The sequence below is a fragment of the Salvelinus namaycush genome, chromosome 14 (assembly GCF_016432855.1).
Source record: "Salvelinus namaycush isolate Seneca chromosome 14, SaNama_1.0, whole genome shotgun sequence".
In the NCBI taxonomy this organism is placed as follows: domain Eukaryota; kingdom Metazoa; phylum Chordata; class Actinopteri; order Salmoniformes; family Salmonidae; genus Salvelinus; species Salvelinus namaycush.
The window spans coordinates 9,649,076-9,676,830 of NC_052320.1; the positions used below are offsets into that span (position 1 = coordinate 9,649,076).

At 42.1% G+C, this 27,755-nt stretch overlaps 1 protein-coding gene across 2 annotated transcripts; it reads left to right on the forward strand.

Annotated features, from left to right (window-relative positions):
* Positions 1–894: 894 nt before the first annotated feature.
* LOC120059107 (mitogen-activated protein kinase 14A-like) lies at positions 895–27,522 on the forward strand. Of its 2 annotated transcripts, none has more exons than XM_039007918.1 (12): positions 895–1,316; positions 4,442–4,571; positions 5,057–5,115; positions 12,129–12,240; positions 12,789–12,818; positions 13,257–13,304; positions 13,524–13,638; positions 16,711–16,782; positions 20,341–20,420; positions 23,288–23,366; positions 23,635–23,808; positions 24,747–27,522. In XM_039007918.1, the coding sequence occupies exons 1-12, from the start codon at positions 1,198–1,200 to the stop codon at positions 24,812–24,814; spliced, it is 1,086 nt and encodes a 361-aa protein (XP_038863846.1). In that variant the 5' UTR covers positions 895–1,197; the 3' UTR covers positions 24,815–27,522. The 2 variants fall into 2 exon arrangements, with proteins under 2 accessions (XP_038863846.1, XP_038863847.1); XM_039007919.1 differs by lacking the exon at positions 20,341–20,420 and adding an exon at positions 21,292–21,371.
* The last annotated feature ends 233 nt before the right edge of the window (positions 27,523–27,755 follow it).

Sequence of the window (27,755 nt, forward strand, 5' to 3'; positions counted from 1 at the left end):
TCTCCTGTATGGGTGGGAGGACAGCTCCTGCTCAAAATGTTGTAATTATAAATTTTAGTCATTTAGCAGACACTCTTATCCAGAGTGACAGTAGTGAGTGCATACATTTTCATACTGATCCCCCTTGGGAATCGAACCTACAATCCCAAAGTTGCAAGCACCATGCTCTACCAACTGAGCCACACAGGACCAATGTAGTAAAGTAAAAGTTAAAAAATATATAAATAGTAAAGTACAGATATCCAGTAAAACCTCAAAGTAGTTTTACTTAGTTACTTTACACCTCTGTTAGAGATAATGGGAATATGTTTTTTACCTCAAGTTTTTATGTATTTGATCATATCAAAACAAATTCATGTTTCCAGGCATTGGGAGAATGCTTTTTTCACCAAATTGTGTTGGTGTTTAGAAGCGAAGATGGACCGATTTGATGCTCTCCCAATAGTAATATAGTTTGCAGCCATGTAAAAATCTCAATGGGTGATTTCCCACAATATTTTCGGTATATTTTCACGAAACATGTGAACCTGTGTTTTTGGTGTAATTAATTAATAACGTGTTTTTTCCGTTTTTTTCATTATTATCAGCCATTATGGGTCTGCCTTATATAAAAACATTTCCAACTGATGCCTGTTTCCCAAAATATTTTGTGAAAAACATGACTTTGTTCTTATTTCTACTCATACTGAGGTATAGTTTTATTTAATTTGGAAATGGGGCCATTTACTAAATGTTTGATACGTGCTTTTATTGACTCTTGAAATCATTTTTATTTACATTAAAATCACTGTTTGTCTAAGCTTTTAAATACATTTATTAAAATGGTTCTGTGAAAAAATATCTGGCATATCTGGTTTGTCCTTTGAGTTGCTCGAGGTTTGGAGTTTATCTCGCGACATTTTGTTGTTGCAGCAGAGGAAAACGGGCGCGCTGGGTAAATGACATTGTGAAATCCCGGGAGCTTAAGTGCAAATGGAGTAGTTAGAAAATCTTTCTCAACAAACTCTTTCCGTCCTAAAACATGCAGAATTTCAAGAATTTTGCACCTCGCTCACAACGAACTAGCTAGCTAGAGGTTACAGCATTTTCTTAAACTAGTTAGCGAACTTACTTTAGTTGCACGAGTCTAGCTGCTGCCAGCTTTGACCAAGAAAAAGGAGAAGTCACAACTTGCAGTTTGAGGGTTGTTCTGCAGGAATGTCGCAGAAAGAACGACCTACGTTTTATCGGCAGGAGGTGACCAAGACGATTTGGGAGGTACCAGAACGCTACCAGACCCTGTCTCCAGTCGGTTCCGGGGCCTACGGATCAGTTTGGTAAATCACGTTTTTTTGTCCTATTATGTCTACGTAGAGCTAACCAATGTAGCCATTAATTTCTATAAGGCCTGTAGAGATAGACGCTAAAGTTAGCTTTCCCAGTTAGTGTATTCAGAATAGACCGATGCCCGGCCATAAGGCCCTCTCGATTCTCCAACTGTGCCAGCGAGAGCGAACCCTTCGTGCCTGAACCAGTCTGTCCTCGCACAGTCGAATAACATTAACTAGACTCAACATTTGAGAAAATGTTGCCATGTGAAATGCTGCGATGTCCCAGCTACAAAGTTGGCTAGAGTACGTGCACGATTTAAATGTAGCCAGGCACTTTTATAGCTTATCCGAATAGCAACATTACATTTAAACGTATTAAAGCTATGGAAATATTATGCAAATTGATAGCCACAAAGAGAGTTGCAAAGTACTCCGTGTGGTCGTATCGGTTATTGGTTTCGTGTACTTTCTGTTATGTTATTTAATACTTTATCCAGCGGGTTGGGCAACGGATGCATTTTCAACCCAAAGTTGGCAGTTCTTTAGTGGAACTGCCGCAACTGAAGTAGCTAATTACATCTGTTGTTAAACCTCCTCAGAGTGATGCCATGATGATGTTATGATGACTCATCGGCCCAGAATAGGACTAATTATTCTAACCAGGATACATAGCTCATTGGTTTACTGTCTGGACTTGCTCCTTAGATGTTGAAGAAAGGGGATAGGGTCTGTCTGTCTTTACGTGTTCCTTAGTTGAGGAAACAAGATATGGTGTGTGTTTCTGTATGAAGGACATTAACTGCAAGTTATTAACCTCTTGCCAATTTTAAAACTTCTGACATCTATGTTTTCTCGTTTGAATCCACTTTTAGTGAAGTGCTTGCCTGGTCCCACATCTGTTAGTGTTTTTGCCGACTCCATTGTCATGTTAGCCTAGATTGTTTTGCACCAATACAGGCTCCTGTAATACTTCTGCTGCTAGGCAACAACAGGACAGGGTAATCCTTCAAGGATCATATATTCAGAGGTTTCCTTAACCTTTCGTTAATGAAAATGGGCCTAGTAGTACCCTGTATTACCCGAGTAGTACCCTGTATTACCTAATACCGACTATGTTATTAGTATCATCTGCTGGGTTGGTGTCTGAGTAAACATATAGTTGTTGTTGTTCTCCCCAGAGCAGGAAGTGACTGCTGCTGCTAGGCAGTGGGCTCATTTTTTGATGGCAGGATTACTGTTGGGTTAAAAAGGGAACTGGATATCAGGCCAAGGGACATTTTATAGTACATAAAACATTTGCTTTATATTCAGAAGGATTACCTCCTTAATGTGTACACCGCAGCTCACATACATACAACTTTATCTAAATGTTTGTTTGGTGTTGCCCGGGGACTCCTGACCTCCTTGGTCTTGCAACTATTTCATCACAAACAATTATTCACCTCTGCTCTGTGAGTGTGTACGTACAACAGTTTTGTCTCTCTTGCCAACTCCCTGTGGAATTGTCAATGACCGCAATAGATTTGACAAGAGAGACCAAACCGATCCAGGCTGGCAGCTGACTGCTCATGACTGTGGTTAGGAGAGATTCAAAGAGAGAGGAAGTGAGCGGGAGACTTCCCTCGCGGTCTGTCAGTCAGCCAGGGTGAATCTCAAAGGTATTATCCTCGATTCCTCAAGTCCTCCCTCTCCTTGCCATCTTCTCAATACGTCAGGAATAGAGGAGAGCATTGGTTCAACTTTATTAATGTCACATGCACAAGTACAGAAATGCCTTTCTTGCAAACTCAAAACCCAACAATGCAATAATCAATAACAATGTATTACTAGAAAAAAGCACACGAGAATTAAGAAATATGAAATGCATGATAAACTAAGTAAGCATACTATATACTAGAGGTCGACTGATTAATCGGAATGGCCGATTAATTAGAGCGGATTTCAAGTTTTCATAACAATCGGAAATCTGTATTTTTGGATACCGATTTGGCAGATTTTTAAAAATATTATTATTATTATTTTTACACCTTTATTTAATCTTTATTTAACTATGGAAGGCTGTTAAGAACACATTCTTATTTTCAATGACGGCCTAGGAGCGGTGTTGTTCTCCCCAGAGCAGGAAGTGACTGCTGCTGCTAGTCTGACTGACAGGCTAGGGGAAGAGGAGCATCGCTAGGGAATGCTCAATAGTCTTTTCCTAGCATTTCAATGTAAGGTGTTGTATTCGACCCATTTTATTTGCTGATAGCGTATTGAGAGGGTTTCCTCTTGTCCTCTTACCTGACACCCTCTCAATACGCTATCAGCAAAAAAAATGGGCCGAATACAACACCTTACATTGAAATGTGGACATGGATATGAAGTGGACTTTTAAAGGGAATAAGGTGTCGTTTGGGGGACAGCCTCAGTCTGCTGAGAGATTACATTTTCACTTCTGCTGACGTCTCGTTTTCCTTCTCACTTCAGCACCTCTTGCTTCACTTCATCTGGTTTCATGCAAATATCGGGCCCTTTTAGATGTTTTTTCCCGCTGTGTCTTGTAAAATGACAGCCTGGCTGCAGCAACTTGCTTCAGGACGACACCTATTTGTGAGTTAAGTTAACTCTCAGGTCTATCATTAGCTGTTTTCTTTATATACTGAATGTCTCTTTATTACCCCTTCATATTTTCCTGTCAGCCAATGCCTATTGAGAGTGGATCATTTTCTCTGCCAATGCCTATTGAGAGTAGATCATTCTCTCGGCCAATGCCTATCGAGAGTGGATCATTTTCTCTGCCAATGCCTATTGAGAGTAGATCATTCTCTCGGCCAATGCCTATTGACAGTGGATCATTCTCTCGGACAATGCCTATTGACAGTGGATCATTCTCTCGGACAATGCCTATTGACAGTGGATCATTCTCTCGGACAATGCCTATTGACAGTGGATCATTGAGAGAGCCTACTGTTTGTGAAGATCGTGTGCGTAACATTTTGTCACTGCTGATTTCTATTAGATCAGTACTTTGAACTTTCCTATCAGTACTTGTATTGAAGAAGAATGGGTGCAGCTCTGTTAGATATTGTTGACTTATATCCACCTCTTGTAGTTGAAATAAAGTAATCCATTTCTGTTTTCTCCTCCAGCTCGTCGTACGATCAGAAGACGGGTCTGAAGATCGCTGTGAAGAAGCTCTCCCGGCCTTTCCAGTCCTTTATCCACGCCAAGAGAACCTACAGAGAGCTACGGCTGCTCAAGCACATGAAGCATGAGAATGTGAGTTTTGTCTCAAAAGCTGCACAAAGTTGTTTGCTGCATGAATCATTATGTAAGTGCTTGAATATCATCTCTAGGATGATGTTGGCTTAAGTCTTCTATTGCCCTCGCTGTCTCTGTCTGTCTGGTTGTCTGTCTCGCTGTCTGTCTCGCTCTCTTATCCGTCTCTCCGTCTCGCTCGCGCTCTCTCTTGTCCGTCTCGTTCGCTCTCTCTTGTCCGTCTCGCTCTCTCCTCTCTTTTAAAAGCAGCAGAACTATGTTGGCTACATTAATCATATTACTGAATACAACTGTGCTGCTGACTGAGATATCAACTGTATGAAGATGTTGGTTGAAGTATTCTATTGTTCTAGTTCCAATGCTCTCCAATGCTCCTCTCTGCTGAAACCAACTCCTTGTGAGGTCATGAAGTCATTGGGAGAGCTGATACAGTCCTCGTTCCTTGTTGCATTATTAACTTGACCATTGGCCTTTCTGTATTTCAGGTGATCGGCCTTCTAGATGTTTTCACACCTGCTACTAGTCTGGAGGAGTTCAATGATGTGTGAGTTGAGTTAACTCTTAGGTCTGTCGTTGGCTGTTTTCTTTATGTACTGAATGTTGAGTTAACTCTTAGGTCTGTCGTTGGCTGTTTTCTTCTCTCAGCCAATGCCTATTGGCAGTGGATCGTTCTCTCAGCCAATGCCTATTGACAGTGGATCGTTCTCTCAGCCAATGCCTATTGACAGTGGATCGTTCTCTCAGCCAATGCCTATTGACAGTGGATCGTTCTCTCAGCCAATGCCTATTGGCAGTGGATCGTTCTCTCAGCCAATGCCTATTGGCAGTGGATCGTTCTCTCAGCCAATGCCTATTGGCAGTGGATCGTTCTCTCAGCCAATGCCTATTGGCAGTGGATCGTTCTCTCAGCCAATGCCTATTGGCAGTGGATCGTTCTCTCAGCCAATGCCTATTGACAGTGGATCAATGTGACTATTATCAGTAGTACTGCCTGTGACTATTATCAGTAGTACTGCCTGTGACTATTATCAGTAGTACTACCTGTGACTATTATCAGTAGTACTGCCTGTGACTATTATCAGTAGTACTGCCTGTGACTATTATCAGTAGTACTGCCTGTGACTATTATCAGTAGTACTGCCTGTGACTATTATCAGTAGTACTGCCTGTGACTATTATCAGTAGTACTACCTGTGACTATTATCAGTAGTACTGCCTGTGACTATTATCAGTAGTACTACCTGTGACTATTATCAGTAGTACTGCCTGTGACTATTATCAGTAGTACTACCTGTGACTATTATCAGTAGTACTGCCTGTGACTATTATCAGTAGTACTACCTGTGACTATTATCAGTAGTACTGCCTGTGACTATTATCAGTAGTACTGCCTGTGACTATTATCAGTAGTACTGCCTGTGACTATTATCAGTAGTACTACCTGTGACTATTATCAGTAGTACTGCCTGTGACTATTATCAGTAGTACTGCCTGTGACTATTATCAGTAGTACTACCTGTGACTATTATCAGTAGTACTGCCTGTGACTATTATCAGTAGTACTGCCTGTGACTATTATCAGTAGTACTACCTGTGACTATTATCAGTAGTACTGCCTGTGACTATTATCAGTAGTACTACCTGTTACCAATGTTCCTTCTAAGCTGCGTGAGTGCCTGCACTCTGCACAGACTGCTCTACTCGGCCTGTACTCTATACAGACTGCTCTACTTGGCCCGTGCTCTGCACAGACTACTCTACTCGGCCCGTGCTCTGCACAGACAGCTCTACACAGACTGTACTCTACACAGACTGCACTACTCAGCCCGTACTCTACACAGACTGCTCTACTCAGCCCGTACTCTACACAGACTGCACTACTCAGCCCGTACTCTACACAGACTGCACTACTCAGCCTGTACTCTACACAGACTGTACTCTACACAGACTGCATTACTCAGCCCGTACTCTACACAGACTGCACTACTCAGCCTGTACTCTACACAGACTGTACTCTACACAGACTGCACCACTCAGCCCGTGCTCTACACAGACTGCTCTACTCAGCCCATGCTCTACACAGACTGCTCTACTCGGCCCGTGCTCTACACAGACTGCGCTACTCGGCCCGTACTCTGCACAGATCAGTGCGGCATAAACAATCAGAGCTGCAGTTGGACTATATGCAAATAGACCATTGCCATATGTTTTTATTTTAACTTGATTTAAATAGGCAAGTCAGTTAAAATAACAAATTCTTATTTACAATGATGGCCTACGGCGGATGACGCTGGGCAAATTGTGCTCCGCCCTATGGGACTCCCAATCACGGCCGGTTGTGATACAGCCTGGAATCGAACCAGCGTCTGTAGTGACGCCTCTATCGCTGAGATGCAGGGCCTTAGACTGCTGCGTCACTTGGGAGCCCTTAAAGGGGCAGTGTTGTATTTTGAGACAGGCTTGATTAAGCTAAGTAGCCAATAGGCAGAGTGTAGCATCATTTGTCTAATTCTCTGTAATAATGGTATGGGAATAATAATGCATTTGATTTTGTAAAGTGGTTTCTTGCATCGTTCAACACAAACACATTTTCAGCCACATCCTTGTCTTTATAAACAGGTTCATGTAGATGAACAGGTTCATGTCCAGCCCTGCGTGTGTTTTTCTCTAAAGTCTCATGGAATGTAGTCCTACATTGAACACCTCACATTGGCTTCTACTGTAGGCTGAATGATAGAACACCTATTTCCATGTTAAAATGTGATGGGATGCATTTTCTCTGTTGTTTTTGATGGTAGGCCTACATTATGATAAAATAGCCACAGTAGCCTACATTGTTAAAACTGAAACTTAAAGCGGGTACAGCCTCAGTGTTCACAGTAAACAGGTGCTGGAAGTTGCACAGAATTTTGTGCTTAACAAGGCCTGAAATTTGCTCAGTGCTGACATTTATTTGAAGGAACATTGCCCCTCGACTATTGTCGGTAGTACTGCCTGGTGACTATTGTCGGTAGTACTGCCTGGTGACTATCTCCCTTACCTTGCTAATAGTTCCGCATTGACTGCCTTGGCTTCAGGCAGTTATGGTTTGTTGATGTTGAAAGTCAGTGAGAAAAGGACATTGTTCAGCTAGTGAGTCAGTGCTGTGCTGCAGACTGCCTTCTCCCTCTGGTGGGTGTGTGTCTGTTAGTGCTATTTGCCATGTTTGTCTTGACAATGACAGCAATGAAGAGCACGAACTGATCTGGTACCAGGCTAGCTCTCTGGCAGCTCCACCACCCGCAGGCAGATGGGCAGGGGTATTCTCTCAGACTCTCAGCTGCCCCCTTGTCCCAGATATATGAACACCCTGTACCACAGAGGAATTGGGGGGGGGGGGGGGGGGCATAGGTCACACAGGGAGGAGAGAGGGTAGAGGATAAGAGAGGGTAGAGGATAAGAGAGGGAAGAGAGGGAGGGTAGAGAAGGAGCAAGAGAGGGGTCTAGGGAGAGCGGGAGGGCGGAGAGAGAGTGAGAGAGGGGTCTAGGGAGAGCGGGAGGGTGGAGAGAGAGTGAGAGAGGGGTCTAGGGAGAGCGGGAGGGTGGTGAGAGAGGGGTCTAGGGAGAGCAGGAGGGTGGTGAGAGAGGGGTCTAGGGAGAGCGGGAGGGTGGAGAGAGGGGTCTAGGGAGAGCGGGAGGGTGGAGAGAGGGGTCTAGGGAGAGCGGGAGGTTGGAGAGAGAGTGAGAGAGGGGTCTAGGGAGAGCGGGAGGGTGGAGAGAGAGGGGTCTAGGGAGAGCGGGAGGGTGGAGAGAGAGTGAGAGAGGGGTCTAGGGAGAGCGGGAGGGTGGAGAGAGGGGTCTAGGGAGAGCGGGAGGGTGGAGAGAGAGTGAGAGAGGGGTCTAGGGAGAGCGGGAGGGTGGAGAGAGAGTGAGAGAGGGGTCTAGGGAGAGCGGGAGGGTGGAGAGAGAGAGGGGTCTAGGGAGAGCGGGAGGGTGGAGAGCGAGAGGGGTCTAGGGAGGGTGGAGAGAGAGAGAGAGAGGGGACTAGGGAGAGCGGGAGGGTGGAGAGAGAGAGAGGGGTCTAGGGAGAGCGGGAGGGTGGAGAGAGAGTGAGAGAGGGATCTAGGGAGAGCGGGAGGGTGGAGAGAGAGTGAGAGAGGGGTCTAGGGAGAGCGGGAGGGTGGTGAGAGAGGGGTCTAGGGAGAGCAGGAGGGTGGTGAGAGAGGGGTCTAGGGAGAGCGGGAGGGTGGAGAGAGGGGTCTAGGGAGGGTGGAGAGAGAGTGAGAGAGGGGTCTAGGGAGAGCGGGAGGGTGGAGAGAGAGGGGTCTAGGGAGAGCGGGAGGGTGGAGAGAGAGGGGTCTAGGGAGAGTGGGAGGGTGGAGAGAGAGAGGGGTCTAGGGAGAGCGGGAGGGTGGAGAGCGAGAGGGGTCTAGGGAGGGTGGAGAGAGAGAGAGAGAGAGGGGACTAGGGAGAGCGGGAGGGTAGAGAGAGAGAGAGAGAGAGGGGTCTAGGGAGAGCGGGAGGGTGGAGAGAGAGAGAGAGAGGGGTCTAGGGAGAGCGGGAGGGTGGAGAGAGAGTGAGATGTGAAACGGCTGCAGTGGGAGAATCTGCTGCACACAGAATGATCAAAAGGGAGTCGAGGCTATTTTCAGCTCATGCTTATAATCTGTGTTCAACATACACGGAGGAGCAGCAGGACGGAGGAGCACAAACTGCTGTCCAGGAAAAAGATGGGATATGTTATGCAGAGGTGCTGTATCAGTGGTTCGCCCAAACAGCTTCTAAAACATGTGACTCACAAGACTGTCCATATCGCCTCCTCTACCCCTGAGAGGGAGGGAATGGATCAACACAGACGAGGGCTCAGTATTTATATACCTTATTTATACCCCCCTGTCTCTCTCTCTCATGCCATCTCTCTCTCGCCCTCCCTCACTCTGAGTGAAACCTCCATGTGCTCCTCCTGTATGTTTTGGCTCGTCTTCCTCCTTCCCTCCAGAAGTGCTTCACCACTGTTTGGGGCTGTTTTAATACACTATGGGATTAGATTTGAATTGCAAAAATAAGTGGGTTTAATGGACCTGTATTTTGTTTAATGCCATTCTATTGGTGGAGGGCTCGCCTTGCTGTGGCTTCTAGAGAGGAGGAGGAATGTGTGTCTGGGGAGCAGCCGCTCAACCGGTTTCAGCTGGCAAAAAACGGACACAGTTGGTTTACAATCAAAGGGTTATTGAGAACTTGTGAGCTATATTTCAGTAACAAATATTTATTGTGAAAACTTAAATGCATTTGTCCACAAGCACGTGTTGTCTCAAATACATTGTTAAGTTTGTAGGTTAGCCAGCTAGCAAATTTGAGCCATATTAGCATAGACATGACATCAGTCAAAACAAGAGATGGTATCAAGAACAAGATAGAACTAGCTGAAACGAGACATCTACAATTCCCAGCACAGCACTTTCTTGTCATTGTTGCCATCTATCTGACCGTTCAGGCAACATACAGCCTTTTAACTCTTTGCACACGTGTTATTATGGTGACATCGTCAACCCACCCGTCTATAGAAACACCTGAATGTATGTGTCTGTGGGGAAAATAAATATAATGAGTTTTTGGGAAAATATATATATTTTGGTCTATCCAAGGATGTTTTTAGAGGCGGGTGGGAAACAGATGGCACATTGTAATACTGTGGCGTTGGTGAGCATTATGGGTTCACTGGTTACATTAACCAGATAATAAACCATTAGCCGAAATGGCGGCAGGTAGCCTAGTGGTTAGAACATTGGACTAGTAACCGGAAGGTTGCAAGATCGAATCCCCGAGCTGACAAGGTAAAAATCTGTCGTTCTGCCCCTGAACAAGGCAGTTAACCCACTGTTCCTAGGCCGTCATTGAAAATAAGAATTTGTTCTTAACTGACTTGCCTAATTAAATAAAGGTAAAATATATATTTTTAAAGCCGATAACCTAAACATATATCACACTAGTGGACTATGTAACAGTGAGAAACAGATGGTTGTCCATGTCTTAATACCACAGAGTTTCTAAACCCAGAGGCGCAACAACGCCAGACTACCGGGGATGCTTGCAATTTTTTCCCAATAGTTTTCCGAAATCTGAATGCACAACATAGATTGGAGCCAATGTCTTCAGTAGCTCAACATGTTATCATGTATTTAGTAGTTGAACATGCTATAATGTCTTCAGTAGCTGAACATGTTATAATGTCTTCAGTAGCTGAACATGTTATCATGTCTTCAGTAGCTCAACATGTTATCATGTCTTCAGTAGCTCAACATGTTATCATGTCTTCAGTAGCTCAACATGTTATCATGTCTTCAGTAGCTCAACATGCTATCATGTCTTCAGTAGCTCAACATGCTATCATGTCTTCAGTAGCTCAACATGCTATCATGTCTTCAGTAGCCCAACATGCTATCATGTCTTCAGTAGCTCAACATGCTATCATGTCTTCAGTAGCTCAACATGCTATCATGTCTTCAGTAGCTCAACATGCTATCATGTCTTCAGTAGCCCAACATGCTATCATGTCTTCAGTAGCCCAACATGCTATCATGTCTTCAGTAGCCCAACATGCTATCATGTCTTCAGTAGCCCAACATGTTATCATGTCTTCAGTAGCTCAACATGTTATCATGTCTTCAGTAGCCCAACATGCTATCATGTCTTCAGTAGCTCAACATGCTATCATGTCTTCAGTAGCTCAACATGCTATCATGTCTTCAGTAGCTCAACATGCTATCATGTCTTCAGTAGCTCAACATGCTATCATGTCTTCAGTAGCTCAACATGCTATCATGTCTTCAGTAGCTCAACATGCTATCATGTCTTCAGTAGCTCAACATGCTATCATGTCTTCAGTAGCTCAACATGCTATCATGTCTTCAGTAGCTCAACATGCTATCATGTCTTCAGTAGCTCAACATGCTATCATGTCTTCAGTAGCTCAACATGCTATCATGTCTTCAGTAGCTCAACATGCTATCATGTCTTCAGTAGCCCAACATGCTATCATGTCTTCAGTAGCCCAACATGCTATCATGTCTTCAGTAGCCCAACATGCTATCATGTCTTCAGTAGCTCAACATGCTATAATGTCTTCAGTAGCCCAACATGTTATAATGTCTTCAGTAGCTCAACATGTTATAATGTCTTCAGTAGCTCAACATGTTATAATGTCTTCAGTAGCTCATCATGTTATAATGTCTTCAGTAGCTCAACGTGTTATAATGTCTTCAGTAGCCCAACGTGTTATAACTCCAACCTCGTGAAAGTGACAAACTGACGTGTTTTCATTTTCGTCAGAAACAACTTTAAATCGAAGAAGTGCCTTTTATTTTGAAGGCCTGCGCCGTTCGGGGCCAGTCGACTGTTAGGCCAGATGACGTGGTTTTGCGCATGAGCTTAGTTGGCCAACGTCGCCATGACATCGCCGACACACGTGATAGAAATCCTCAATTGGAGAAGCAATTTCTACATATCTTCATACTAAACCATCTTTGTTAATACAGGGGAGGTGTTTAGTTTGAGCCTATGTCTGGTTGTGATTGGCAGGTACCTGGTGACCCACCTGATGGGGGCAGACCTCAACAACATAATCAAGTGTCAGAAGCTGACAGATGACCATGTGCAGTTCCTCATATACCAGATCCTCCGGGGGTTAAAGGTGAAACACACATACACACACACAGACAGACATTTCCTCATATACCAAATCCTCCGGGGGTTAAAGGTGAAACACACACACACACACAGACAGACAGTTCCTCATATACCAGATCCTCCGGGGGTTAAAGGTGAAACACACATACACAGACAGACAGACAGTTCCTCATATACCAGATCCCCCGGGGGTTAAAGGTGAAACACACATACCCATACGGACAGACAGACAGTTCCTCATATACCACATCCCCCAGGGGTTAAAGGTGAAACACACATACACACACACAGACAGACAGTTCCTCATCTACCAGATACTCTGGGGGTTAAAGGTGAAACAACATGCGTGGAGATTTTAAACATTCTTCAACTAACTGCCATTCGCAGTTGTTGACCAGTGTTGTGTACATTCCCCGCAGGCAAAACTGATAGAAAGGAAGTCATATTTTTGTAATTTTTGCCATCTGTGATGTACCTAAAAACTACAAACTTATGATTCATGATGTTGATTTAATGTAATGCCTTTGCTCTCCTTCACCTCTCTCTCCTCAGTATATCCACTCAGCAGATATCATTCACAGAGTAAGTTTCCTCTCCTGTTTGACTCAGCCCACAGTGAAAAAGCCCTTCCCAGATGACAACCCTGTTTCTTGTCTTAGTTTATGACTCTTTGGTTCACTTCCACATGGCAGGTTCAGGCCCAGGCTCGCTCCTTATTCAAACACTATAAACCACAGAGGAAGTGAAACCATAAACAGTACCCCTGTTTTGTACTGTGACCGAGTCAATGATTCAGTTCTGCTGTTTTGAAAGAACTGATCTGATTGGTTCGAGATTGAGTTAGTCTTGCAGAAGTACTGTAGAAGTTTTGTAGGAGCACTTCTACAGATAGTGGGGGTTTGGTTTGAGAGAATCTAGACCCAATTGAGAAAGCACATTCAGATCTGGCCTCATGTAGGTAGTCTGTAATAATATAGAAATGATAATGCTAATAATGTCTTGTCTCCCATCGCTCTTCAGGACCTGAAACCCAGCAACGTGGCTGTGAATGAGGACTGTGAGCTGAAGGTAAGGTGTTTATTATTGGCCCACTCATTCAAACTTTGTTCATCCTGAACAGTCTGGACAAGAATATCAGACAGTCTGCCTGAGGGGGAAACCAAGCACACCTTTATGAAATGGTGCTATTAAAAGTTCACTGCAAGGAGAGAACAGGGTGTGACTTTTCTGTTCACTATCTGACTATCTTGAAGTACCACATTGTTTGGTTCTGTCTGTCCTCCTCAGATTCTGGACTTTGGGCTGGCGCGGCACACAGACGATGAGATGACTGGTTACGTTGCCACTCGCTGGTACAGGGCCCCAGAGATCATGCTAAACTGGATGCATTACAACATGACAGGTACAGTAGCTAGAGATCTGATGCATTACATCATGACAGAGACAGTAGCTAGAGATCTGATGCATTACATCATGACAGAGACAGTAGCTAGAGATCTGATGTATTACATCATCACAGAGACAGTAGCTAGAGATGTGATGTATTACATCATGACAGAGACAGTAGCTAGAGAACTGATGTATTACAACATGACAGAGACAGTAGCTAGAGATCTGATGTATTACATCATGACAGAGACAGTAGTTGGAGCTCTGAGTGGTTTAGACAGCCTGCATCTGCTCACTGTAGACATGTATACGAGCTATACATTTAGGCTACACATTGTTGATGTACTTGTGATCTTGGGGCGATGTTCTTGCCATGTGGATGTCATAATAGCAGGGCACTGAATGGACATGCTGAACAATGTTTTCCACCCTATGTGTAACAGTAGATGTGTTATTCCTCTATGTGTAACAGTAGATGTGTTATTCCTCTATGTGTAACAGTAGATGTGTTATTCCTCTATGTGTAACAGTAGATGTGTTATTCCTCTATATGTAACAGTAGATATTTGTTATTCCACTATATGTAACAGTAGATATTTGTTATTCCACTATATGTAACAGTATATGTGTTATTCCTCTATATGTAACAGTAGGTATTTGTTATTCCACTATATGTAACAGTAGACATGTGTTATTCCACTATATGTAACAGTAGACATGTGTTATTCCACTATATGTAACAGTTTACATGTTATTCCTCTATATGTCACAGTAGATATTTGTTATTCCACTATGTAACAGTATATATGTGCTATTCCACTATGTAACAGTATATATGTGTTATTCCACTATGTAACAGTATATGTGTTATTCCTCTATATGTAACAGTATATGTTTGTTATTCCACTATATGTAACAGTAGATATGTGTTATTCCACTATATGTAACAGTAGATATGTGTTATTCCACTATCTGTAACAGTAGATATTTGTTATTCCACTATCTGTAACAGTATATATTTGTTATTCCACTATGTAACAGTAGATATTTGTTATTCCTCTATATGTTACAGTAGATATTTGTTATTCCTCTATATGTTACAGTAGATATTTGTTATTCCTCTATATGTAACAGTATATGTGTTATTCCTCTATGTAACAGTAGATGTGTTATTCCACTATATGTAACAGTATACATGTTATTCCACTATATGTAACAGTATACATGTGTTATTCCACTATATGTAACAGTATACATGTGTTATTCCTCTATGTAACAGTATATATTTGTTATTCCACTATATGTAACAGATGTGTTATTCCTCTATATGTAACAGTAGATATTTGTTATTCCTCTATATGTAACAGTAGATATTTGATATTCCACTATATGTAACAGATATTTGTTATTCCACTATATGTAACAGTAGATGTGTTATTCCTCTATATGTAACAGTAGATGTGTTATTCCTCTATATGTAACAGTAGATGTGTTATTCCTCTATGTAACAGTAGATGTGTTATTCCTCTATATGTAACAGTAGATGTGTTATTCCTCTATATGTAACAGTAGATGTGTTATTCCTCTATGTAACAGTAGATATTTGTTATTCCTCTATATGTAACAGTAGATATTTGTTATTCCACTATATGTAACAGATGTGTTATTCCTCTATATGTAACAGTAGATATTTGTTATTCCTCTATATGTAACAGTAGATATTTGTTATTCCACTATATGTAACAGTAGATATTTGTTATTCCACTATATGTAACAGTATATATGTGTTATTCCACTATATGTAACAGTATACATTTGTTATTCCACTATATGTAACAGATGTGTTATTCCTCTATGTAATAGTATATATGTGTTATTCCACTATGTAACAGTATACATGTGTTATTCCACTATGTAACAGTATACATGTGTTATTCCTCTACATGTAACAGTAGATATTTGTTATTCCACTATATGTAACAGTAGATATTTGTTATTCCACTATATGTAACAGTATATATGTGTTATTCCACTATATGTAACAGTATACATTTGTTATTCCACTATATGTAACAGATGTGTTATTCCTCTATATGTAACAGTATATATTTGTTATTCCACTATATGTAATAGTATATATGTGTTATTCCACTATGTAACAGTATACATGTGTTATTCCACTATGTAACAGTATACATGTGTTATTCCTCTATGTAACAGTATATATTTGTTATTCCACTATCTGTAACAGTATATATGTGTTATTCCACTCTCTGTAACAGTAGATATTTGTTATTCCTCTATGTAACAGTAGATATTTGTTATTCCTCTATGTAACAGTAGATGTGTTATTCCTCTATGTAACAGTAGATGTGTTATTCCTCTATGTAACAGTATATGTGTTATTCCTCTATGTAACAGTAGATGTGTTATTCCTCTATGTAACAGTAGATGTGTTATTCCTCTATATGTAACAGTAGATGTGTTATTCCTCTATATGTAACAGATGTGTTATTCCTCTATATGTAACAGTAGATATTTGTTATTCCACTATATGTAACAGTCTACATGTGTTATTCCGCTATATCTAACAGTAGATGTGTTATTCCTCTATATCTAACAGTAGATGTGTTATTCCTCTATATCTAACAGTAGATGTGTTATTCCTCTATATCTAACAGTAGATGTGTTATTCCTCTATATCTAACAGTAGATGTGTTATTCCTCTATATCTAACAGTATATATTTGTTATTCCACTATATGTAACAGTATATATTTGTTATTCCTCTATATGTAACAGATGTGTTATTCCTCGATGTAACAGTATATATGTGTTATTCCACTATGTAAGAGTATACATGTGTTATTCCACTATGTAGCAGTATACATTTGTTATTCCTCTTACAGTAGACATTTGTTATCCCTTTGTTACAGTAGACATTTGTTATTCCTCTATATGTAACTGTAGACATTTGTTGTTCCTCTATGTTACGGTAGACATTTGTTGTTCCTCTATGTTACGGTAGACATTTGTTGTTCCTCTGTGTTACACAGACAGCCATAATGATTTCCTCTTTGTTACAGTGGACATTTGGTCTGTGGGATGTATCATGGCTGAACTCCTCACTGGCAGAACGCTGTTTCCCGGTACTGACCGTATCCTTTCATTGCCCTAACCTACTATTGGTCTGATATGAGTACCGGAGCTGAAATGCCCTCTACTTTGTGAGTATGCCTGGCCTACCCATTAAACCACTCTGTTTCCGTGACTAACCTTCGAGTGGTTGGTGGTGAGATTCCCACACAATATGTCCTTATTGGATAAGACCGGTGTACATACAGAATCCTACGGCTGGTGATTGATTGATGTGATGGTAACAGCTTTTTGCAGGTCCAGACCATGTGACCTAAAATAATGTGTTCTAAGGTAATGTTCTTCTATGTTCCTAACCTGCTGCTCTGCAAAACGAACCTCTTCAACTAACCCGCTATGGTGTTTTCTTCAACTAACCCCGCTATGGTGTTTTCTTCAACTAACCCCGCTATGGTGTTTTCTTTAACTAACCCCGCTATGGTGTTTTCTTCAACTAACCCCGCTATGGTGTTTTTTTCTTCAACTAACCCCGCTATGGTGTTTGTTTCTTCAACTAACCCCGCTATGGTGTTTTTTTCTTCAACTAACCCTGCTATGGTGTTTGTTTCTTCAACTAACCCCGCTATGGTGTTTTTTTCTTCAACTAACCCCGCTATGGTGTTTGTTTCTTCAACTAACCCCGCTATGGTGTTTTTTTTCTTCAACTAACCCCACTATGGTGTTTTTTTTCTTCAACTAACCCCACTATGGTGGTTTTTTCAACTAACCCCACTATAATGTTTTTTTTTCAACTAACCCCACTATGGTGTTTTTTTCTCCCAACTAACCCCACTATGGTTTTTTTCTCCCAACTAACCCCACTATGGTGTTTTTTTCCCAACTAACCCCACTATGGTGTTTTTTTCCCAACTAACCCCACAATGGTGTTTTTTTCCCAACTAACCCCACAATGGTGTTTTTTTCCCAACTAACCCCACTATGGTGCCTTTCTTCAACTAACCCCACTATGGTGTTTTTTTTCCTTCAACTACTTCAACTTTTTTTTCTCAAACTAACCCCACTATGGTGGGTTTCTTTTTCTCAAACTAGCCCCACTATAGTGGGTTTCTTTTTCTCAAACTAACCCCACTATGGTGGGTTTCTTTTTCTCAAACTAACCCCACTATGGTGGGTTTCTTTTTCTCTCAACTAACCCCGCTATGGTGTTTTTTTCTTCAACTAACCCCGCTATGGTGTTTTTTTCTTCAACTAACCCCACTATGGTGGTGTTTTCTTCAACTAACCCCGCTATGGTGGTGTTTTCTTCAACTAACCCCGCTATGGTGGTTTTTTCTTCAACTAACCCCACTATGGTGGTTTTTTTCTTCAACTAACCCCACTATGGTGGTTTTTTTCTTCAACTAACCCCGCTATGGTGGTTTTTTTCTTCAACTAACCCCGCTATGGTGGTTTTTTTCTTCAACTAACCCCGCTATGGTGGTTTTTTTCTTCAACTAACCCCGCTATGGTGGTTTTTTTCTTCAACTAACCCCGCTATGGTGGTTTTTTTCTTCAACTAACCCCGCTATGGTGGTTTTTTTCTTCAACTAACCCCACTATGGTGGTTTTTTTCTTCAACTAACCCCACTATGGTGGTTTTTTTCTTCAACTAACCCCACTATGGTGGTTTTTTTCTTCAACTAACCCCACTATGGTGGTTTTTTTCTTCAACTAACCCCACTATGGTGGTTTTTTTCTTCAACTAACCCCACTATGGTGTTTTTTTCCCAACTAACCCCACTATGGTGTTTTTTCCCAACTAACCCCACTATGGTGTTTTTCCCCAACTAACCCCACAATGGTGTTTTTTCCCCAACTAACCCCACAATGGTGTTTTTTTCCCAACTAACCCCACTATGGTGCCTTTCTTCAACTAACCCCACTATGGTGTTTTTTTTCCTTCAACTACTTCAACTTTTTTTTCTCAAACTAACCCCACTATGGTGGGTTTCTTTTTCTCAAACTAACCCCACTATGGTGGGTTTCTTTTTCTCTCAACTAATCCCACTATGGTGTTTTTTTTTTCAACTAACCCCACTGGTGTTTTTTTTCAACTAACCCCACTGGTGTTTTTTTTTCAACTAACCCCACTGGTGTTTTTTTTCAACTAACCCCCACTGGTGTTTTTTTTCAACTAACCCCCACTGGTGTTTTTTTTCAACTAACCCCACTGGTGTTTTTTTTTCAACTAACCCCACTGGTGGTTTTTTTCAACTAACCCCACTGGTGGTTTTTTTCAACTAACCCCGCTATGGTGGGTTTTTTCAACTAACCCCGCTATGGTGGGTTTTTTCAACTAACCCCGCTATGGTGGGTTTTTTCAACTAACCCCGCTATGGTGGGTTTTTTCAACTAACCCCGCTATGGTGGGTTTTTTCAACTAACGCCGCTATGGTGGGTTTTTTCAACTAACCCCGCTATGGTGGGTTTTTTCAACTAACCCCACTGGTGGGTTTTTTCAACTAACCCCACTGGTGGGTTTTTTCAACTAACCCCGCTATGGTGCCATCTATGTTTGTTCTCTTGCGATCAGCTCTGTTGTCTCTCTCTACAGCATGCCATGAGGCTGAATTACACTGTAGAAGATGTCATACTTTGTCAGTTTCTGTAGCCACACTAATTTCTACCTCTCCACACGTGGTCTCTAAAACTCTGTTTTATCAGGTTTCCTAGCCTTCTTCCTTTGTCTGTCACATGCACAGTGCCTCCTCTTCTGTAACACGTGTCTAATAGTCTGCTGGACTGAATGAGAATGTTTTAATCTATGGATCTGCTGAATGACTCTGGCACTAATCTTTGTATTTCCTTGCCTGTCAGTGTTTTCAGAGATGCTAACGAGGCATTTAAAGATGCATCCTCTGCAGTGTGTTTACCCATTACATTCCATAGTTCTTATCCAGAATGATGACACCTAGCAATTCCAATTGGGACCCTGTGTTTTGCGCAATCATGTGTCATCATAGCAAGATTTGAATAAAGGTTCAAATCCAAGTATGTCACATGATTGCGCAAAACATAGATACAATATAGGAGGTCATGTTGATTTTCAACCATTCAGAGTAGCTATTCTGATATAGTTTGTACAAGTATGTTACACTTCATTTATAATAGCAATAAGGCCCGAGGGGGTGTGGTATATGGCCAATATACCACGGCTAAAGGATGTTCTTAGGCACGATGCAACGCGGAGTGCCTGGACACAGCCCTTAGCCGTGGTATATTGTCCACATATCACAACCCCCCCCGAGGTGCCTTATTGCTATTATAAACCTGTTACCAACCTAATTTGAGCAGTAAAAATAAATGTTTTGTCATACCCGTGGTATACGGTCTGATATACCATGGCTGTCAGACAATCAGCATTTAGGGCTTGCACCACCCAGTTTATAATATATGTTATAGTCAGTGTGAAACTCTGACAAATCAATGTCCCGGACTGCATTTGTCATTGTTCTTGGTTCCATTGTGCCAGGCAAGCTCAATCAAGTACAGCTCAGTTATTTTAAAGACAACAAATACTGTTCTTGCTGGTTCCTCTCCCTGCCAGCTCCTGTTGTTCCTTTACACACGGTACCTGTTAGACATTGATCAGTTGAAGCTAATAATGATGCTCGTTGGGACGCCAGGGCCTGAGCTCTTGATGAAAATCTCCTCTTTGTCTGTGAGTTGTACACATAGTTATTATGCTGCAAGGTCTCTGCTTGCTTAAATTGCTAAAGGGGCCGGTAATTATTTGTTTTTGCATCAATTTGTGAAGTGTGTTATACTCTTCAGCAACAACTATTTTACATGTTTACATCCTTTTAAATCTCTGTTTGTGAGATGGGGTCAAATGCATCCTCTTAAATCTCTGTTTGTGAGATGGGGTCAAATGCAATACCTGTTTTGATTTGAAAACTAATTCTTCACTTGGATAAATTAACATACATTTCTCAGGGCTCTACAGTGTGACCATTTTACTTGCATATATTTTGCTAAATATTTTGCTGTGCGACCTGGAATTTAAATTTAGGAGCACCAGTGCTCCTAGAAAAATTACAAATTCTAGCTTTATTACCTAAAATATTTTTCTGTGTGCTCCTAAATTTCTGTGTGCCTACATTTTTCTTTTTACTAAAAAGGGTCAGCATAGAGCCATGCTTCTATCTATGTTCAAAGCTTGGGTTTCACTGCTGTGATTTATTAACTTGACTTTCTCCTGACTAATTGGACTTTCTCTTCTCTACCATTACCTCAAGCATGCTACCAGTCTGCCTTACACACACCTTACAATCTCACCCTCTCTTTTCTTACCTTTCCCTCCAAAGATGGGACTATTCCCTTTTTTTGCAGAGCGTCTTAGGAGTTGAGCCTTACCATAAAATTCATAAAGAAGACTGTTAGTCCGCTGAGCTAAAGCCAAGGCCAGAAAGCCAGGTATAAGCTCGAGGAGCTAACGCGAGTCATCAGGTCTCCCACTGACTAGCTGCTTGTCAACTTACCGTCTCTGCTATACTGCTGTCTGCTGATACCCCTTGACCCTTACCTGATAGATATAAACCAGCTTCAACAGATAATGCGTCTGACAGGAACGCCCCCAGCCTCTCTAATAAGCAGGATGCCAAGCCACGAGGTGAGCAGGACCAAATTACTCAATTCAATGCATTCTATATGGCGCCAAGCAAGGATTTGAACCCAAGTCCTCGAACCTGCGTGCCACAAGACTGTTAGCCCCAGGGTTGGGGTAAATTCCAAGTCAATTCAGGAAGTAAACTGAAAATTGCATTTTTACTTCCTGAGTTGACCAAATTGACCCCAACCCTGGTTAGCCCAAACCACCGCCGTTACACCTAGCCCAGAGCAGTGCCACCGCCGTTACACCTAGCCCAGAGCACTGCCACCGCCGTCACATCTAGCCCAGAGCACTGCCACTGCCGTCACATCTAGCCCAGAGCACTGCCACTGCCGTTACATCTAGCCCAGAGCAGTGCCACCGCCGTTACATCTAGCCCAGAGCAGTGCCACCGCCGTTACATCTAGCCCAGAGCAGTGCCACCGCCGTTACATCTAGCCCAGAGCAGTGCCACCGCCGTTACATCTAGCCCAGAGCAGTGCCACCGCCGTTACATCTAGCCCAGAGCAGTGCCACCGCCGTTACACCTAGCCCAGAGCAGTGCCACCGCCGTTACACCTAGCCCAGAGCAGTGCCACCGCCGTTACATCTAGCCCAGAGCAGTGCCACCGCCGTTACATCTAGCCCAGAGCGGTGCCACCGCCGTTACATCTAGCCCAGAGCGGTGCCACCGCCGTTACATCTAGCCCAGAGCGGTGCCACCGCCGTTACATCTAGCCCAGAGCGGTGCCACCGCCGTTACATCTAGCCCAGAGCACTGCCACCGCCGTCACATCTAGCCCAGAGCACTGCCACATACCCAGTGCTACACTATTACAACCTCTTTAGAGGATATTTGCTCCCACATAAAGAGGAAGTAGACGAACATACATGTAGCATTTTGACGTTGCTGCTTTTTTCGACTGTAGGTTTCTATGTTCTACTACCCACAGCGCTCTACTATAACCACTGAGTGGCGTCTGATGCTTGCTGTACGTCAATGCAAGTCAAGCAGCAACTACTCTCTTGCCTTCTAATGTTTGGTTTGCCATAGCAGTGTTGTAAAGCATTATGAAGCCGGATAAAGTATTAATATGTCTAGAATTGCACACTAACAAACTATGGCACATTGCCTGAACCCAGAATTTGTTTGAATTGAAACACTTCCTCCTCTGACAACAGTGTGTTAAGGAAAGTAGGAACTGAAATTCACAGTATTGCAGTTCCTCTTCTTGAAGTGTGAACTGATTGAGTAGATGGTAGCTCTATTACATGGTGCTAGATTATAAGTACTGCAACCAAATAAATAAACAATACTCAGTTATAATACTGTTTCTTCTCCTTCTGCTTTCTCTCTCTCTTTGCACATTCACAAAATCTGCAATGAAACCCTCTCTTAGCAGTGCTGATAATTAATCCAATTCTTGCCAATGCTGCATATGATCAAGTGACTGGGACAATATGGTTACGAGTAAATCTAGTCACATTTCTCCTGATGAGGGATCCCAAATGGCACCCTATTCCCTTTATAGTGCACAGTCACAATTGGGGACATGGGGAATATGGTGTGGTTTGGGACAAGTCCTTGTCTAATATGGGACTAATTAGTGCTAATCATAATCTTTACTCTCTGAATACAAAGTTAGTGGCCGCTTTCCCAGCCCCAGATAAAGAATTTTTTTGTTGTTGTTGCCCAGAATAAGTAGCCTTAATCTGGGTCGGGGAAACCAACCCTATGACCCCAAAAGTGGTCATCTTGTGGCTTTGAAGTGTATTCCAAATGGCACCCTATTTTCTACATAGTGCCTATACAGAGCCCTATGGGACCTGGTCAAACAGGGCATTATGTAGATAATACGGTGCTGTTTTGGATGCCAGCCTTGTTTGTGTTCTATTGGCCTTTGACCTCTGATCTCTGTACTCCCATTGGTTTACAGGCAAGGAACTACATCAACTCCTTGCCTCAGATGCCCAAGAGGAATTTTTCTGACGTGTTCATTGGAGCCAACCCACAAGGTAGTGTTGGAATCATTTTATACTCAAAATCAGACCCCAAGATGTTATAATTTGTGATGCTAATGAGAGGAAGGAGTCATAAGATGGCCTGCTACAGCCATTTTCAAAAAGCATCTTAGAGTAGGTGCTTATTTAGGTTCCCCCTGTCCATACAATCTTTATCAATTTATGATGGAAAAATGCTCAACTGATCCTATAACAGCACTCCTACACTGAGAGTCTTTGAATATGGACCCTGTTGGTATAGATTATGTTTATCTGCTTGTAGCTGTGGACCTGCTGGAGAAGATGTTGGTTCTGGACACAGATAAGAGGATCACGGCTGCCCAGGCTCTGGCCCACCCCTACTTCTCCCAGTACCACGACCCAGACGATGAGCCTGAGGCTGACCCCTACGACCAGAGCTTTGAGAGCCGCGATCTGGACATCGAAGAATGGAAACGTATGTAGAATGGAATAGACAGGGCCATTATGAGATCATTTATAGACGGTGCCATTATGAGATCATTTATAGACGGGGCCATTATGAGATCATTTATAGACGGGGCCATTATGAGATCATTTATAGACGGGGCCATTATGAGATCATTTATAGACGGGGCCATTATGAGATCATTTATAGACGGGGCCATTATGAGATCATTTATAGACGGGGCCATTATGAGATCATTTATAGACGGGGCCATTATGAGATCATTTATAGACGGGGCCATTATGAGATCATTTATAGACGGGGCCATTATGAGATCATTTATAGACGGGGCCTTTATGAGATCATTTATAGACGGGGCCTTTATGAGATCATTTATAGACTGGGGCCTTTATGAGATCATTTATAGACTGGGGCCTTTATGAGATCATTTATAGACTGGGGCCTTTATGAGATCATTTATAGACTGGGGCCTTTATGAGATCATTTATAGATGGGGCCATTATGAGATCATTTATAGATGGGGCCATTATGAGATCATTTATAGATGGGGCCATTATGAGATCATTTATAGATGGGGCCATTATGAGATCATTTATAGATGGGGCCATTATGAGATCATTTATAGATGGGGCCATTATGAGATCATTTATAGACTGGGGCCATTATGAGATCATTTATAGACTGGGGCCATTATGAGATCATTTATAGACTGGGGCCATTATGAGATCATTTATAGACGGCGCCATTATGAGATCATTTATAGACGGTGCCATTATGAGATCATTTATAGACAGGGCCATTATACCTGAATGCTTTTAAGTAAAGTGGGACCAAACCTTTTGTCCATCTTGCAAAATAATTGTATTTTGCTCTGCGCTGCTCACAACCCCTCAGACAGCTCTGAAACACCTGCGAAACACATTTCTATCTCCCTCCCTTCCTCACAGGGCTGACCTTTGAGGCGGTATGTGATTTTGAGCCACCCATCTTCGATGGAAACGACATGGAATCGTGATTGGGCGATGTGACTTCTACAAGCCCCTCTCCCGTCAACACCACACATCTCTATCACTGAGGTTCCCTCTTATCAGACGACCTTTTGGAATAATATTATCAGAGTGCCTACAAACGTTTGTCTATTGTTAGTTATATTTCTTAAGCTCGCGCTCTCTCTCCCACCATTTTGACTCCGTAAGGTGTTGCAACGTTGAAACGTTACAAAAATAGCTTGGTCACAGATTTGTTGGTGCTGTGGCATGACAATGGCCATGGGAGTTGGCTGTACAACCCAAACAGATATGGGACCAGGCTAGAACTACAATGGAGGATAGGAGAGCGACATTTTAAGGGCTGTTAAATCGGTGTTAACAAATACTGATTGTGTCTACTACCGTGTATTTTCAAGGGAGAAACAGGCAAGCAGAAAAAAACCACTAATACCATTATTGGTCCATTTCTGAAAAATGTCATGCTTCTTTTATTATTCTGTCTATATTTGTGTCACAAATGGCACCCTATTCCCTATTTAGTGCTCTACTTTTGACCAGGGCACTATATAGGGAATAGGGTGCCATTTGGAATAAAATCTATATTTAAACTAGTTTTGTATTCCTCCTTCAGAAGTTTTATTATTATGAAAATATTGCTCACCACTGTATTCTATTGCTCACCACTGTATTCTATTGCTCACCACTGTATTCTATTGCTCACCACTGTATTCTATTGCTCACCACTGTGATATCCGAAAGAAATTAGATGCTGAATTGAAACATCCGGAAAATGTGTTCTGATTGAATCATTTCATGGTCTGTATCATCTGAAATGTGTTCTGATTGGAATCATTTCATGGTGTGAATCATCTGAAATGTGTTCTGATTGGAATCATTTCATGGTGTGAATCATCTGAAATGTGTTCTGATTGGAATCATTTCACGGTGTGAATCATCTGAAATGTGTTCTGATTGGAATCATTTCATGGTGTGAATCATCTGAAATGTGCAATAATGCTTGTCTGTCACTCGCGCTCTGCCAATCTACCAATCACAGCGTTCGTGTCAGACTCCCCTAGCTTCGTTTTCCTGTCAATCACAGCACTGGTGTCAAGACTCCCAGGCGCTTCAGAAACCGTTGATGATCTGCTTTAATGGATCTGGTATATGACATAGGATGTGTCCCAAATGGAACTCTACTACCTATATACTGCAGTACTAAATGTGGAAGACTATATTTCAGTTGAATGCATTCAGTTGTGCAACTGACTAGGTATGTTCCTTTCCTTTGAACAGGGCCCATAGGGTTATGGTCAACAGTAGTGCACTATATAGTGAATTGGGGGCCATTTGGGATGCACATAGGGATTCATTCTATTCTTCAACATTGTTATGAGCTTATAAACTTTGTGGAAATGTTTTAGCTGTGAGAAATGTTTCAATATACCACGTTGCAGATTAATTCCCCCTCCCCCAAGTATTAAACTACTATTAAACTTAAAATACCAGCGCCAGACCATAGGATGTTTCATACCTTTTACGTTTTAGTCATTTAGCAGACGCTCTTATCCAGAGCGACTTACAAGAGCAATTAGGATTAAGTGCCTTGCTCAAGGGCACATCGACAGATTTTTCACCTAGACCGCTCAGGGATTCGAACTATCAACCTTTCGGTTACTGGCCCAACGGTTTTAACCGCTACGCTACCTGCCGCACATTTAGTGCTCACAAACCGTAAAATCATTATTCAGCTAATTGAATACCCAACTGATGTAATTCTGTCAGATTCAGACAATTTTTGTGGCTTCCTCTCGTCCTCATCTCATTGATCTGCACTGAGGTAAAGGAACTGGACAGGAGAAAGCGAAGGCCTGGTAGGGGTCAACCATATTGCTGTTTTCAAAACAGAACTGTGCAGATGAAGGACACAATGGAAGGAAGCCACTAGAATATTGAGATACAGCCAGAATAAATACAGAGTCAGAATAAATAACCGTGATAGCCCCAGGACTCTAGCCTAGTTGAACCATGCTGCGCTCCATTGAATAGCCCCAGGACTCTAGCCTAGTTGAACCATGCTGCGCTCCATTGAATAGCCCCAGGACTCTAGCCTAGTTGAACCATGCTGCACTCCATTGAATAGCCCCAGGACTCTAGCCTAGTTGAACCATGCTGCACTCCATTGAATAGCCCCAGGACTCTAGCCTAGTTGAACCATGCTGCACTCCATATTGACACTTTAAAACCAGATGGAGTTGATATGAGCCACTGTGGGTTTTCAATGAATGTGCCAATCAACGTGGCATTAAGTAAACTAGGAATAATATGTATTTTTGGGTACAAAATAAACTCAAATGTATGTAAATATCTGTTCTATATTTTATTTTTTAATCTTCATGACTTCTTTTTTGGTTTGTTGAATTTAAACAATCTTCATTGTCAGCATGTTCATCATTTGTGCGTGTGTGTTTTGAATATATGTCTTAACAGGAGCTTGACGTGTCATGCTTAAAGCCGCAAAATAGAAAAATGTAAATCGATGTCAAAAAGAAATGAGGAAATTGCGTAGTTATATTTATACTTTGTTGAGGTGGTATTTCAACTGGAGAGAGATACTGTTGTTTATTTCAGCCAATCCCCATAGAAGACTGACATCTAACAGTCTTTACAGCAGAGTAACTATTACTATAAATAATGCCTTTGTTTATAAAGAAATAAAGACAGTTATTTTTAAGTCTATAGTCTGTTTTGTGCTTTGTGGCTTCAAGTCCATAACCTACATGTGCTAGAAGTCTTCCAAGGTTTGCAAAGGAAGTGGCAATGCTTATCTCTGTAGCGTATAACAGCTTTTCACACTACTGAGCCATATCAAGCCGGATTGTGCATCCACTAACCAAGCAGTGAAAGACGATGTGAAAAGATATCAGAGCCATCACAGTTGTGTTTGGGTCAGAGCAGTTGTGTGGA